General features: G+C 33.9%; 1 protein-coding gene across 1 annotated transcript in view; it reads right to left on the bottom strand.

Moving 5' to 3' along the window:
* Window positions 1-3685: 3685 nt before the first annotated feature.
* Window positions 3686-16281, bottom strand: part of Gycalpha99B (guanylate cyclase 1 soluble subunit alpha 2) — a 130236-nt gene continuing 117640 nt past the window's right edge. The window contains exons 10-15 of the mRNA XM_073089532.1: window positions 13870-14008; window positions 11066-11232; window positions 9588-9731; window positions 8950-9104; window positions 6313-6454; window positions 3686-4054 (exon numbers count right to left, since the gene is read on the bottom strand). Of these exons, the coding sequence (XP_072945633.1) occupies window positions 3977-4054; window positions 6313-6454; window positions 8950-9104; window positions 9588-9731; window positions 11066-11232; window positions 13870-14008 (825 nt within the window). The 3' untranslated portion in view covers window positions 3686-3976. The remainder of the gene's footprint in view (window positions 4055-6312; window positions 6455-8949; window positions 9105-9587; window positions 9732-11065; window positions 11233-13869; window positions 14009-16281) is intronic.

The raw sequence follows: 16281 nt of genomic DNA, 5'->3' as shown, positions 1-16281 counted from the left end.
TTAATCTTTGTGAATAATAAAGAACGTTTCGAAAGGGGTTGATGGATATAGGATATATCTCCAGTGAAATAAAGAATACCAGGTTAAAATATTTGTAGATCCCAGCGGAATAGCGACCACTCGGTTGAAATATTTAAGGATCTCATTGGAATACACTTTTCTCTCTCTTCATATCACCTCTTTTTAGCTAAAGTTAAGTTTTCTTTCATTTTGTAGTCATATTTCTCGCTGCTATATCTTTAATAAATTAAATATTCAATGTAAATAGCGTATAGCATTAAAACCGTGAGTAGCCGTTACATAATAAACTGTTATATAAATGTTTCTTTTTTCAATTTTCATCTAGACGCACGGTAGTGCAACCATCAAATTCCGGGAACGCAGTTAATTTCAGGGATACAATAATATATTAATTATTTGCACGAAATGTGTTATATATTTATCATAATCGTACATAACATTTGAGAAATTAAATTTAAATTTCACAGTAACCTTACAGAGCTCTATTTTAATATAAATTATTTGCAACATCATTATAATTATAGTTGTCGAATGAAACGAATAAATATTTAACAAATAACTCACTCAGTGCCGATAATCGGCTTATGTATGAAAGGAATCAACGCTGTGCAATGCGCCGGGTTAATTATGAAATATGAATTTTAATATTAAAAGTTGTATTTTGATGAACGATGAATATTTAATATTTAAATTTTAATATTATATTTCGTGGTACAATTGCTGCTTTTGTATAATTGTCATTTGAAAAGGAAAATACAGAGTCTCAAAGAACTATTTTAAATCTATTTTAAAAATCCAGAACAAAAATATAATTGAATTAAGCGACGAATATTGAAAATACTGATTCATTTAAACTGAAAAAATATGATAAATAATTAATCTTTCCGTAATTATTTCAATTAAATTTTGTTCAATTTAATCGACTATTTACCACATAGATATTATGTCGCTAATTTTAGTACATTCCTGAAACTATAATGAAGCAAAGTTATATTACTGATGAAGAATAATCTAATTTACGTCGACGTTTTTTAAAGTGAAGATCCTTATAGAACATTTTGCTGTTGTAAGCACATTAACTACTTAACTACTTTAGAACATACGCTTTTTGTTAGAAATACGGGTATATTTACAATTCCCGTAGTTAAAACTATTAAATGTAATAAATATTTTAGTTTAAATAAAGTTAATATCCCGTAGATTTCTGAGTATTACAATAATGAGAAAAATGACTAGAAATTATTTGTAAAAAACATTTTTTTAAAATGTTTAATATCACAATAAATAAATTAATGGGATATTTAAATTACGTGTTCTATGACACGTATAGTTTCTTGCGCGCGTTGGTGTTATGTATGTACACTTCTTGAGAGGTCTGTGTGCGTGAGCTTCGTAAAACTTTTTAAATATGGAATAATAAAATGGCGCATTATAAATTTCTTAAGCCCGCTCCACATTCTTGCGAGAACGCGAGAAAAGCACGAGAAACGAGAATGTGGAGTCAATACGAATCGGGTTTTTCTCGCGAGAATGTGAAGCGGGCTTTACGTTTTTGAGAACAACAGAGGTTAATAGAAATGCCACCATTTTAAATTAAAATATTTTAAAACAAGTTATAAGAAGACTAACATGGTGAGAAGAACAATGACAATTTGAGACGGCATGTTTTTATAATGCAGAAACTAATCTAAACCGAGTAAATTACTTAGCTATGTATATTATTTGTATTCAAAATAACACATTTTTCATCTAAACGAAAATAATAAGAATTGGAAGAAATGACCAAAACCCTTATTATTACTACTCGTCTACAAAAAGTCAGAAGTAAGAGAAAACACAGCATACATAACAACATATACTAGTACATAGAATATATTATCATATTATACTTATTTACTATGAACAGTATATCTACTATCTAGATGCATAGGCCAGTTTCACATTACGACTTTTAGACGCACTTAATAAACGTAGAGCATTTTAAAAGCATCTTTGTGTTTTTTGTAGCATTTTAGTGAAATTTACGTGCTACAAAGACATATTTTACGTGCTATATGGAAATTGATTGCTGCGCGGCAAAAGTCCTAGTGTGATCCTCGCCTAAAGCCAAAGTTCAAAATTTCTTAGAATTATGCATTCACCTATGCGTTGCGTTACAGTTATTATCCTAAATAAGTCGTAATTATCCCAGATTCAATTTTATGTACATTGTCTTAAATACATGTAAAGCTTTAAATAGATCACTAATATTATAGCTATACGAAATATTACGTTGGTACGTCAGTTGAAGATACATAGAAAATCGTTGAAACATATACTACCTAAGATAAAAGAGAAATAAAAAGATTTTCATATATACTTACACAATTATTATGATTATTTTCAACCGAAGCTGCAGCAAATATTATTTTTATTACATATATTGAAAGTGCAGTTCATTGCAGTGCAGTTGTGCAGTGCAGTTCGTTGCAGTGGTTGCAGTGAGGTGAAACCGCCCAGTGCGTTATTGGCCTTAGCCCTTATCACCGAAAAGTAAATCACTATTGTGCCTACATAAGCCCGTTAAAAATAATTAATGTTAACTTTTGCCTACCAAAGTTAATTTTCGAATATTTCACTCTAGTAAATAAAACCAAAACTCGTACAAATAATGTAATTCTTCATTCAAACTTCATTTAACTTTATCATACAATTTTTCATCCTAATTTGGTCAAGTATTTAGAAAAGGCCTTAGTTCTTATAAACTGTAGTATGAATATGTATTACTTACATAACCAAAATTTGAGAGATACTACTCGTATTTTTAATTTAACATTATTAAATTACACTAATGAATCAAAAATTATTGACATCTAAATTTCAATTACCAGCGCTATTTCAAATTCTTAGATAAACTCACTACTAGTACAAACTATGTAGAATTTGCTAAATTCATGTAGCGGTGACCAATAACAGTGAGAGTACCGGGTTCGACATCTGGTCAAGCAATTATCTAAATTATGGATTTACAAATCTCTTCTGGATGTTCGTGACACCCACGACAACAAGAATCCTGTGCGACTATGAATATAAAAAGCAATATCTATTATTTATATATTATATTTTATAAGGTAATTTGTGACCCACCCTATTACGTAACAACTAAATGCTAGTCGCAGAATCTCAAAATAAATTTTACACAACTCAAAATGCAATACAACTAACCTTACAGCACTTTTGTTTGATTAACAGACATTTTGCAATTCGAAAAAAGTTAACACCATAATTGATAAGAAATTACTCAGTTGAGTTTAACATACATAAAAATATATCACAAATAAAAAAAACAATAAAAGCTGTCAAAAAAGGCAGCGTATACCCAAATTTTCTAGAAAAAGAATTAGTAAAACAGCAGACGTCTGTTATATCTAGACGCACGGCTATGCGTTCACCAAATTCTTCAGGGAATTGTATTTACAAGAATATTATTTTTTCGCAACAAATTGGACAACAACATTGGAATATCAGTTATTACCTAAAAATAAGAAGGTTTTCGAAAGCACTTTCAAACATCAACTTTTTCATTAAATATGCTTTATTACACTTTGTTTGAAAATAGAAGAATGATTAAAACGGTCCATATATTCCTGAGGTCTTACATAAGATCCGATTCGAACAAGAGTACACCAGATTTATGGACTGTAAACTTACTGTACAAGAGAATACAATTTCTAACAATATAAATCTCTCTCTTAATACAATAGCGAATTTAGATAACTTATTTAAAACATTGATATAACTACGAGAGGCGAGTTTAATCAAGATAATATTCCTTCGAAAGAAATTCTCCTAAACTTTAATCAACAGCTTAGAGAGACATAACTAAGCGTCTAATCATATTTACATTGCTAACGAAACAAATTGTGTTTTTGCTTCTAAATTAAGGAATGCTTGTGAAGTTATATACCTACTTTGACTATGTTGGTTCTTCGGTTACTTCTGATTTAACTGCTCCGATGTTGTAATCTTTTAACGCATCTTGTATGTGTTTTACCTGTGTAACAAAATATACATAATTAATATAATTATTAAACCACAATTAACTTTTTTATAATATGGAGTAGCAGACGAGCATGCAGTTCACCTGATGGTACGTGGCTACTGTCGCCCATGGACATCTGTCATCAAACCCAGATAGGATTGGTTATACCTACCTGAGGTCAGCCACAGATGCTTCTGCCCCTGAGGACGAAGCTGCAACGCCTCGGAAAAGTAGGTCTCCTTACCTAACCTAGGTAACCTTACCACACCCTTCAAACCTGAATACAGCAGCACTTAACTCTGCTGTTATGAGGCAGAAAAAGCTGTGGCGGTGCCGCCGAAGTCGAACCACATAGGGTTCTACCAACGTCAGTTAACTATACAGGGTGAATTTTTAAAACGGGCCTTCAGGGCCAAATCCGAAACTATAAGAATGAGCGAAAAATGCTGAAAGGAGTTACGAGACCGATTTTGATAAAAACTAAAACTGCATCATTACTTTTTTAAAATAACTTTTCCCTAGCCGGGAATCGAACGAGTTCATTTTGAAAAAAATGCACCCTCTATATTATTCCACTATCTGATAGTGTTGCTTATAAGGATCAAAATCTGGAAAGTAATGATAAATGACAAACTAAAGGAAAAGCCTCAATTTTAAGAAAATACATATTTTTTCATATTAATTTGGCAGTTAAGTTCCCGCCATTCATTACTTTAAACATTTTTTTTGGCTCAATGTTTCTTATCATTCGAAATGGACGTTTTGTTTCCCAATAATTTTTATTTTTTATGTCCGACTTAGCTAAGGTTATTTTTAGGACAATTAAAATAGATTTACTTGCTATGTGCGGAGTTTCGTTTAATACAGATGTAAAGTTGACAATTTGCGAGAATTACTTTTTAGAGTCAAATCCGAGTGATTACTTAAAAAAAGAGATATAGAAAATCATATTTAACGTTGAAACGAAGTTGTAAACAACAAACAATAGGAATTTACTATTTAATCAGTTATCTATTTTCATTAAAAAATAAATCCTAAAAACGGCGGTAACTTATTTGCCAAACTATTACTTTCTCATACTAAGCCGTATGTCATAGTCATTACATCGAATAATTAGTTGATTAACCAACAAATTCTTCAATGGTATGACTTATGTCTGTTTCTAAAGAATTATACATAAATCATTTGTTATGTATAATCCTTAAGGATTAGTATGCCAATGTATGGAAAAATACGTATTTTCTTCAAAATTTTCCTTTTCCTTTAATTTGTCACATAACATTACTTCCCAGAATTTGATCCTTATAAGCGACACTATCAGATAGTGGAATAATATAGAGGTGTAATTTTTTTCAAAATGAACTCGTTCGATTCCCAGCTAAGGAAAAAAATATTTTAAAAAACTAATGATGCAGTTTTAGTTTTTATCAAAATCGGCCTCGTAACTCCTTTCAGCATTTTTCGCTAATCCTTATAGTTTCGAATTTGGCCCTGAAGGCCCGTTTTAAAAATTCACCCTGTATATCACAATGTATCTATGTTTTACTTTGTATATGCGGTTCATGTTCGTTCATGCTGAATTGACAGGCTTCTCTCTATGCGTCTACCGCAACCGCATGTCTTATATAATAATTATTTAGATAATTATCTAAGTATAATTAAGACAAATACATATTATATCTATGAAATTGAAACCACATGCGGGAAATAACCCCGCGTGATACGAAAACGTCCCTAAGAACTTGTCGGTATAGAAGGTATTAGTGATAAACATAATACAGATTCTTTAATTTATCTGGCATGATACAGTTTTTTACAACCGTTGCGCTAAGTGTTTTGTACAAACACCTAATTCATTACTAGAAAAGAAACAAAAGAAACTTGATTACATGCCAAATTCATTCTGAATTTACTGCTCTTAGTTTATGCCCTTTATGAGCATTAAGGTATAATTAAAGTCTCTACTTATATAAAGTATTTAATAAATTACGTACGTACTTGTCTGCGTTTTCTACAACGAATTTTTGGGGGGTTGTGGTCAAAATTCGACTACTACTATGAGAAAAAAATGCGTTTTTTTTAAATTAAATGAACGCTACCAAACAAAAAAATGATCTTCGATTATTTGCGAATTTAAAATAATCATAAAAAAGATAAAATACAATTAACTGTTTTTTACGAGTAAATAACATATTTTTCCAATTTTCGCGTTCATATATTTTAGTAAAAGGAATATTTTTCTTTCTTTCTTTTTCTTTGTAATAACTCACCTGCGTTGCGTTCGGGTCGGTCCCGGGATGCGTGTACTTGTGTAGGAAGTAGCATGTCCCCGGGATGTCCTTAGGGAATGAGTTCGGGAGACACGAACGGTCTCTCGGCTGCATGTCGAAGCCCGGGAATTTTATTAGCCACCTGGAAAGACACTTTGTTTTAACAATATCAAGAAGCTTATATTTGTAGTGTATTTTTACCCAACAACGGAAGGTAATGTTTTTTGGAAGTTATGTATATATGTATGCATTGTATGCAGCCTTGTAGATTTTAGTCAATATTTTGGGAGTAACATATTTCTAAGTAGTCAGTTTTATTTAAGATTCTATAGTATGACTAGCTGACCCGGAAAACATTGTGTTGCCATATAAAAAAAATGTTAAGGGCGAGCAACCCTTATCACATAGGGGTATGAAAAATAGATAGTAGCCGATTCTCAGACCTGAATATGCGTATAAAATTTGGGGGAAATCGGTAAAGCCATTTCGGAGGAGTGCGGTAATTAACACTGTGACACGAGAATTTTACATATAAGATTATCTGATCTGAAGGATTTCATTTACATTATAAGTTTTAAGTTAGTTTTGAAATCATTTTATGAAAGATTAGAAAAAAGTTAGTTACATTTTATTTTATGGAACATTAAAAATATAAGTAAATTTAGTTTTATAAACACAGTAGATAGGATAGTTTTGATATGAAATTTGGTACACCCATTTTATTTTTTAAAAAGGGTCGAAAAAATATATTTTTGTAAAACAGTAGATAAATTGACTTAATATTAATGCTGGGTATATTATAAATAAATACACCTTAAATACAAACCTATCAATATTGTATACAGTGTATCTATTTTCATACGATTTTCATTACATTCACTGACAGTTCAGCTTATTGATAAGCTTCCAAATTAATTCAACACACGTGATCGATAATGAGTTACGTATCAAGTTATTCATTAAAACTTGATACGTAACTTGATATCCAGGAATAAATCATTAATATGGACCAATAACAACACTTCAGCTCCCTAACTGTTATCATAATGCATATTTGCAACCTTATCTCTTGTTACTGATACTGGTTGGATTCAATTCATTAATGACAAGTACTCACTGAGATAAAGAAATTTGATTGACGCTTCATAATTTGGCGTATGTATATCGGATCAAGATTATTTAAATAAATTTTTCATCACTTCTTGTTTCATTTAATTATATTATTTAAAAACACTTGTACGATATAAAGGGTTTAGAATGTAACGACACATAACCTACGTAATATAACATATAGCATACCTAAAAACATTTTTTCTGAAAAACTTACATATTTAATAGCTAACTTCATGGTGATGATTTTATTTGTCCGATTTGTATAAAAAATACTCTCATCATTATTTTTAATGCCCTAAAAGAAGTATAACTGTGTTAACAAAAGCCAAATATAAAAAATAACCTTCATAAAAAAATAAGTAAAGCCCTTAAGTAAAACATAACGTACTAAAAACAATTTTACGTATCTTACGTATCATTATTCGTAATGGGGTGTTAATTTTGACCCGATAACCCATAAGCGAAGAGATTATGGCCGCATAATGCTTAACAGCCTGATGCTAACGACACTTAGATTTATAGCCTTGTTTGTAAAATAGGGTCATAGTGCAAAAATGTCATACATGAAAAATGTCATATATGTGTAACTTTGATGGGTTTTTAAACGTAATCACACATAAATACCACATACCACACACCACACATTCCACACATATGGTAAACAATTGACGACCGGTTTTGCGGCCATCATACCGGACTGATGCGCAAGGTTCCGAGTTCGATCCCCGACAAGGCAGACATTTTAAAGATAAATTTGGATGTTGAATAATCGCCTTCCCGCGTGGCAGAGCAGTCACCATATAGGTCTGACGTATAAAGGGTCCCGGGTTCGATCTCCGGCTATGCAGACATCTTGTCGAAATGTCGACATTTACTCCCAGAGTGATTTACGAATACACCAACACCCTTACCAGTAAGGATGTTGGTGTATTCGTCGTTGTGTGTGTGTATGGCAGCTTTGACAAAGAGAATCCTAGTGTGTGGATGTGAGTTTAAAAAGCGAATTAAAAAAAAAAACTCAATAAAAGAGAAGAGTTTTGGTGTCTATTTAAACGGCAGAAAATTTTTCTACATGGGTTGGATGTGGTAACACTTTCGTCATGTTTATTTTTATAGTGTTGCGTTACTACATAAAATGTTCCATGTTGGAAGGGAGTGGTAATGTGTCATTATGGTTCATTATGTAAGCGACGCAATTCATAAATAGTTTCTGCTGTATATTTTTAACCCTTTATCTTTCAAATTTAATACTGGTATAATAATAGTAACCTTAAATTGCTTAAAAATAAAAGATACACATATCAAAGAAATAAACTCTCTACCGTGTCTAATTTTTGACCAAACTTTCAGTATGTTTCAGTATTTCAATATTGATAAGCTTTTATTTTCAGATAGGATGGTGGTTATTATCGCAACGACCAAACAGTATTGCACACCTTAATATAAGTCAACGTGTGGTCTACATATAAGCACTGCAATTGATTTACATATAAGCCATGAAATGAAACTGTAAGCATTACTCACTCGTAAGTCGTGGGACTGACGTTAATCTTCAGGGGTTCGGAGCCAGATTCAAATTTATTGGCGAGTGTGACGTTGTGGCCGAAGAGGCAGTATTTCAGCATGGTCTTGCCGACGACGCCCGCTAGTACTGTCCCGGTGTGGAGGCCTATGCGCATCTGTGCAAAAACAACAAGTAAATCAGCTGTCTACTCAATTTATCTATAAAAATGCGTCTGAGTATACTACTCAGTGCATCCATTCAAAATAACGTGACAAGTGATTTGCTATCAAAATATATTTTGACATACACAAGTTTCAGAATATTACTAATCTTGGACGCATTTATATAAAAATGCGTGGAAGGATTGCGAGAAAGAAGGCTGTTTTTACCAAAAAATATATTTTACAGATGCATACGGACAGAATTATTCGAGGGCTAGTTCTATTGTCTAAAGTATGAATTAAAATTGAAGTAATTTAATTTATTCTAGTAGGTATCTTTTTTTGATTGTTTAGAAAAATAAATATAAATTTATTTATACTTAAATTACTTTAAAGCTATTAATTCTACTATTCCTATAGTAGGTGAGAATAAATATTAAATCAATAATTGCGATCTCACAAAGAGTTGTGTTTAAGTAATTAATAACATAAGTTACCTTTATCGGATTCCCCTCGTGCGTAAAGTGCTGCGCGCAAGTTTCGACCATACGCAACGCCATCCAAGCGATCTGAGGCGCGTGGGTATCGATCTTGCGATGTAACCCGCTCGCAACGCAATATGCGTCGCCTATCGTTTCCACCTGGTTAAAAAGATCCCAATTTAATATTATTGCTAAATAAAAAACCTAAATAACAAAAATAAAAAAGACTATAAAACATACCTATTAATAATAGGGAGAATTAATAGTAAATATTATAAGTATAAAATAAATTAAAATTCCTAAATATATTTAGTAATAAAATAATTATACAGCACAAGGCAGAACAGAATAATATATACACGAGTAAGAAAACTTCAATAATGAATACCACAATATAATAGATATATGTACTCCATACATGGAACACTTCCATTTAAAAAAAAAACACGAAGTAAACAGCAAGTAAAGATCTAATTAAAACGAAATAATGACAAGAAAAAGCCATCAAAGAACAGTCTAAAGAGTCTTATACTAAATTGAACACTAGGTACTAAAGAAAGATTTATAAAAGAAAGAAGACGTATTGATTTAATGAATGTAGGTCAAAGTGTAACATACACGTAATGCAAGCAAATGAAATGTATAATTGTTTTTGCATTTGCATGTTCAACTACTAACTGTAGCTAATAATAAGTTAGCTGCGCCATAAATTCTGCTCGCCGTTTTCATGTCGTTTATTATAGCGTGCTTTATAATTATTTTTGCTACATACAAGTGGTAGTTAAATGACAAATATAATAAAAATGTTTTGTTCAAAATATATTCATTACTGCAATTAAGTTTTTTAGACGACAATGACAGACACTTAATGAGAAAAGTTTAATACTTAATTCCACTGGTGTAAGTTTAAAAATAAGTAGCCAGCTAGCATGTTTTAAGGCGGTAGAAACCTCTGTGATTTGATTTCGGCGGCTCCACCGCCACACCTATACCTATGCCTCTGCCTAACAACAGCGTTAAGCGTTACTGTGTTCTGTGGTTTGAAGGATGTGGTAAGGGAGATACTTATCCGAGGCGGTCCAGCTTAGTCCGCAGGGTTAGCTGCAGATATGTAGCCGTCTTAACGTAGATATCTAACCTTATTTGGGATGATTATAGATGCACATGAGCGGCAGTAGCCACTTACCATCAAGAGGACTGCAGATGAGTGTCTCCTACTATTTTATATTTATCTTCCAATGTTATAAAACATATCATCCTCGTACCGTTCATTAGTTCGTTTTCCTTTGATCTCTTGTATTCTTTGTAGTTTGAAATTTCAAAGCACCTTAAAACTCACCTCATAAACATCCTGCTCCTCACAGAACACATCGAACACGCTGTACAGGTCCTCCAATATCGCTGTCACCATCTACTATTAATAGACAGAAATACGTGTGGCGGTGGTGCCGCCGGAGTTTAACCACAGAGGGTTGTACCAGCTTCAACCTCACCTTATACACATCCAGCTCCTCACAAAACACATCGAACACGCTGTACAGGTCCTCCAGCATGGCTATCACCATCATGGGCGTCGCGGTCGCGCAGATCGACGTGAACCCGACGATGTCACTGAAGAGCATTGTCACATCATCGTGACTCTTGGCTTCTATGTTCTCACCTGGAAGAATATACTTCATAAGAAAAGAAAGAAATTCTGCTTCTGCTACTACTACTGCAGCGAATACCTTTATTCTATAACACGGCACATATTCATGACAGTCATATTTTCTCTTGCTTTATTGTTGAAAAATATCTTTCTAATAATCAATCTTTATCGTTGAAAATTATAATCTCTGCTCTGATCTAGTTTTTGAGATTCCAATTAAATACATTTGATTTCAGAAGTTCAGTAGGACTACCATGAGTTTACAAAAGTATTACTCGCTAGCGACTGCGTAAAATAAATGTATGAAAAATTGTACAGCGCCTCTGGTGGTTACTCGTAGAACTAAAATCCGTAGTGACGTAACTCGATACGTAAAAAACCTATCGAAATCAAATCGCTAGCGAATGTCATTATGATCTATTGCCATACAAATTCGGTCCCATGAGTCATTAATTTGACAGACGTTGTCAAGAAATACCGTAACGATAGTAGTTATGTTATTCACTAGCAAAATGACAATAGTTTTCTATTTACCATTTCTATAGTGGCGTTTCTATGCCAACTCATGGTAATGCTACAGTACTTATAAAACTGACGGTTTTTCTAACTTCAAATTCTTGTCGGAAAATAAATACTGTCGGAAGAAGCATTTGCATCATCTTATTAATTCTCGAACACTACTCATCTGCCATTTGAACTCAACTGGTCACTTTTTAGATCAATTTCGCATTTAGCCGTATAGTGCTTGGCTTTATTAGTATCAGCAATAACAACCTTAACTCTAGGATATTAATCCAGAGATTCCGAGAACTTCCTAAACACTTCACAAAGTATCAAAAGTAAAAAAGAGCTAATATAGAATAACCTAAGTTTATTTTGGGATAGCTTAAGACAGGGTCGAGTAATGGTCCTTTTTCTTCAGCACGAAAATATCCACAAAATCGAGGGCTTAATTCAGTGTTCTCGAAAAGCAATAAAATTGTAGGTATATTAGCAAAGTCTGGGCCTATCTAATGTAAATAATATTCAGTCTCAGGTGTCGGTCGAGTCACTAAGAATTATGACCCTTACGTAATGGTTTTCTAAGCCCTAGATTCGTATGTAATGGATCGTTAAGGGATTTTGGAGTAAACACTTGACGTGTAATAATAAATGTGAAATTGGTCCAATGAGAGTTGATACTGAATTCCAATTTCATAATATTGTTATGATTGATTCGTATTGGTTCAATTACGATACGAGACATTCTGCTTTCAATTCTAGTTTTTCATAATATACTTAGAAGTAGTAATCGAGCATGCTGTCTACATGACAAATGGCTACTGACACTCATGGACATCTACAATCAACCTGACAGGATAAGATTTCTACTTGAGTTCGAAAACAGAGGCGTTGCAACCCCTGAGGATAAAGTTGGGGCACCTCAGAAAAAGTTTGAAGGTACCCTTTGTGGTCCGCTCCGGCGGCACCACCGCCACACCTATTTCTGCCTAATAACAGCAGTGTTAGGCACTCCTGTGTTTTCCGTTTTGAATGGTGTGGTAAGGGAGACATACTTTTCCGAGGCGTTCCAGCTTTGTCCGTTTGGTAGCGGCGCAACTCGGCCGACCTCAGGTAGAAATATCTAATCTTATCTGGGGTTGATTACAGATGTCCATGGGCGGCAGTAGCCACTTAACATCATGTGGACTGCATGCTCGTCTGCTACCCCTATATTATAAAAAAAGTATGTCTCCCTAGCCACAACCTTCAAACCAGATCAGAGCAACTTAACACTGCTGTTATTAGACAAAATTGGTTCGGCGGTGATGGCGAACTAACGCGTAATCTACGATCAATTTCAGGGAAGATTTCCTCGACATATCAGAAATAGTAAACTACTTAGCATGAACTCAATCGATATTGAGTGGTCAATGCCGCCAATGGGTAAGTGTAACTAACAGTCTGAAGTTGAACACGGCTCTTCAAAGGTTCGATTAATTCAAGTGGGAACGCCTCGCCAGCTTTAGTAGTAGCGCAAACATTTTTTACTCTAGTCATGGTCTAGCACTTGCTTTTATTACTTACGGGCTGTATCGCGTTCACTCACGTTAAAAAATGTAACTCGTGAGATTTCATGAGTTTTTTTTGCGCGGAAATCCTATTCCCTTTTAAAATAAAAGTAGCCTAAGTCACGCCTTATAACTTCAGCTAACTGCCAGTGAAAGTCTCTTCAAAATCTGTCCAGCCGTTTCGGAGACTACCCAGAACAATCACACAGAAAGGCAGGCAAAAAATAATAATTGTGTTTTTGTTAATTTACCGTATATACCCTTTCATATGGATTTATTAATGATCTTTGTAATGTCATTTAATTTTATTTGTTAGACCTCGTCAACCCATTATTGTCCCACTGCTGGGCACGGGTCTTTTTTCAGAATAAGATGGATTAGTTTACCGTGCTGACCAAGTGCGTATTGGTAGACTTCACATACCTTTGAGATATTCTAAGAACCGTCAGGTATGCAGGTTTCGTCACGAGGTCTTTATTGACCGTTAAAGCAAGTGATAATTAATTACTAATACGAACATAACTTTAAATAACTCGAACGAGGGGCCGAATTTCAATAACTAGGCTTATTTGTATCGAAGTTTATTTATACAACTTACCAAGCCATAGCCGTTTTGCGATATGCGGTGGGAATATCAAGTGTAAGAGACTGACGTTCTTCTCTCTCTCCTTGTCGACTGATTTGCTGGTTTCCACTATGGAATCTTTCAGTTTGTCCATCCGCTTCCTTAATCCATCCTGTAACAAAAATGCTTATAAGTTTTGGTATACAATATAAACTAACTAATGTTTGTGATGGTTCATGATAAATGTATCTCCTTTTAGTACTCGAGTCGAAATTTACTTAACACACGGATTTGGCCTATTCCTAAATATTCCTTTTGAATGGGTAGGATTAAATTAACACACCTGGTAAAGTACAAAATGGCAAACATCAGTTAACTAAGCAAGTCGCAATGACCCACGTGGCGTAGTGGTCATAATATTTTCTGTGTAACACTGATTGAGTATAAAAAAAAAGCTTTCTACACTCACAGCCCCACACTAGGATTCCCTAAGTCGTGGTTGCTATGGACACATACAGAGACAAATACACAAGCACCCAGACTTAGAAACAAAAACCTAAATTCGTAATTTAGAAATCTGTCTGGCCGGGGATCGAACCTGGGACCCTCTGCACGTTAGACCGGTGTGTTGACCGCTCAGCCACGCGTGTCGTCAAAATTGAGTTCCGCGTTTTATCCCCGGTTAGATCTATCAATTTCATGAATTTAGATTTAATTCTGAATTTCCTTCTCTGTCTGAGAGAAGACCCGTTCCCAGCAATGGGACAGTTATGGGTTGATGATGAGATTTTAATTTATGCGTTAGTCTTTGTTTAATGCACCTCCGTCACAAGAAAAATCGTACTCTGGGGCTGCGGGTGTATACAACGCGTTGTTTTCCTTTTCAGTTATAATAAGTGACAAATGATCCCAAATGATTCTAAACTAAAACTCTTACGTAAGCTACATCCTATCCCATGCGAAATAGAGAATCTACATAAACATTGACAAACCAATCACGTGGAAAGCACGTGGCTGATGTTCTGTCAAAGCTCGGTAGTAATAAATAATTAGAACGAACTAAGAAAATATGTTGATTACGGTCCCCAACCCGACTTCGATCGTTAAGTGGAAAGCATTGAGCATTGAAGGGGCTTACTAAATATAGCTCCACGAGACTTGATTGATTCCCCCGACGTTATGCAATTACCATAGTCATTACTAGGGTTCCGTACCCAAAGGGTAAAAACGGGACGGTATTAATAAGCCTCCGCTGTCTTTCTGTCTGTCACAGGGCTCTGTCTTTGAACCGTAATAGATAGACACTTTAAACTTTACAGAATATGTATAATGGTGGCCGCTATATAGAAAATTTTAAAAATAAAAAAAAACTTCAAAATAAATGGGTAGCGTACAAAAAAACGTTTTCTGGTTAAGATAGACCGATGATAATTTTAGCTGCTATAATAATAAATACTAAAAAATAAAAAAATATATAAAAATTTGGTGGTACGAAACCCTCCGCGTCCGAGTTTCACTCGCACTTGGCCGATTATTTGAATATTGATATTACGACCCGCGTGGCAGAGCGGTACTAGTTTTGACCATACCAGTTTGACGCGCAGAGAGTCCCGGGTTCGATCCCCGACCAATCATATTCAAATGATGACGTAAGATTTCTCTTTCTGGATCTGGGTGTTTGTGTATCCTTGGCATGTAGGACAGTTAGTGTGTGAAAAGCGTCTTATAAAAATCGTGTTTTAAAAACAAACAAACTGTACTTAAGTAACTGTCGTAGAGTAGAAAGATTTTGTATTTACATTTCGAATAGATAGAGACTGACATTTACATATTAAAGCTTCTAGAAATAAAAGTTTTCAACACAATTAAATTAAGTATTCTTTTAACTACGTTTTTAAGAAATACATTTTTCAAAATACAAATAATATAGCGCTAAAGTATAGAACAATAATACGCTGTCAGGGAATTGAACTCTGAACCTTTTAGATAGCGAATCGGTATCCAATTTAACGCGTCACGCGAATTTTCACGTATATAAAATTGTTAGAAACAATGTAATTTAATTAACTAAGTTTTCTTACAAACTTTTCTTACTGAATTAGAGTGATATCAGTATGATTAGATTTTAAAACACTTCTAATTGTCTTTGTTGATTAGGACTGGTTACAAAGTTTCTGAAAAGGAATTTCTCGACTATAGCTTTAACCCTTCTCATTGGTATTACCGAATCCAGCAATAGGACTAACGACTTCTTCTAATAGTGGTACTAATTGAAATAAAAACATAAAATTAATTTATATGAATCACGATAAACTTTTTCAAGTAGCATGCAGTCCACCTGATAGTAAGTGATTACTGGCACACTTGCTACACCGACGTATAATTGTAATAGACTCCAAATAAGACCGAAATTCTGCCTTAAGCCGGCAACAGACGCATTGCAAC

The sequence above is a fragment of the Epargyreus clarus genome, unplaced genomic scaffold (genome assembly GCF_041222505.1).
Source record: "Epargyreus clarus isolate Ecla_fem2 unplaced genomic scaffold, WU_Ecla_fem_2.2 ptg000029l, whole genome shotgun sequence".
NCBI classification, from domain to species: domain Eukaryota; kingdom Metazoa; phylum Arthropoda; class Insecta; order Lepidoptera; family Hesperiidae; genus Epargyreus; species Epargyreus clarus.
This window is presented reverse-complemented; position numbering and strand designations above follow the sequence as displayed.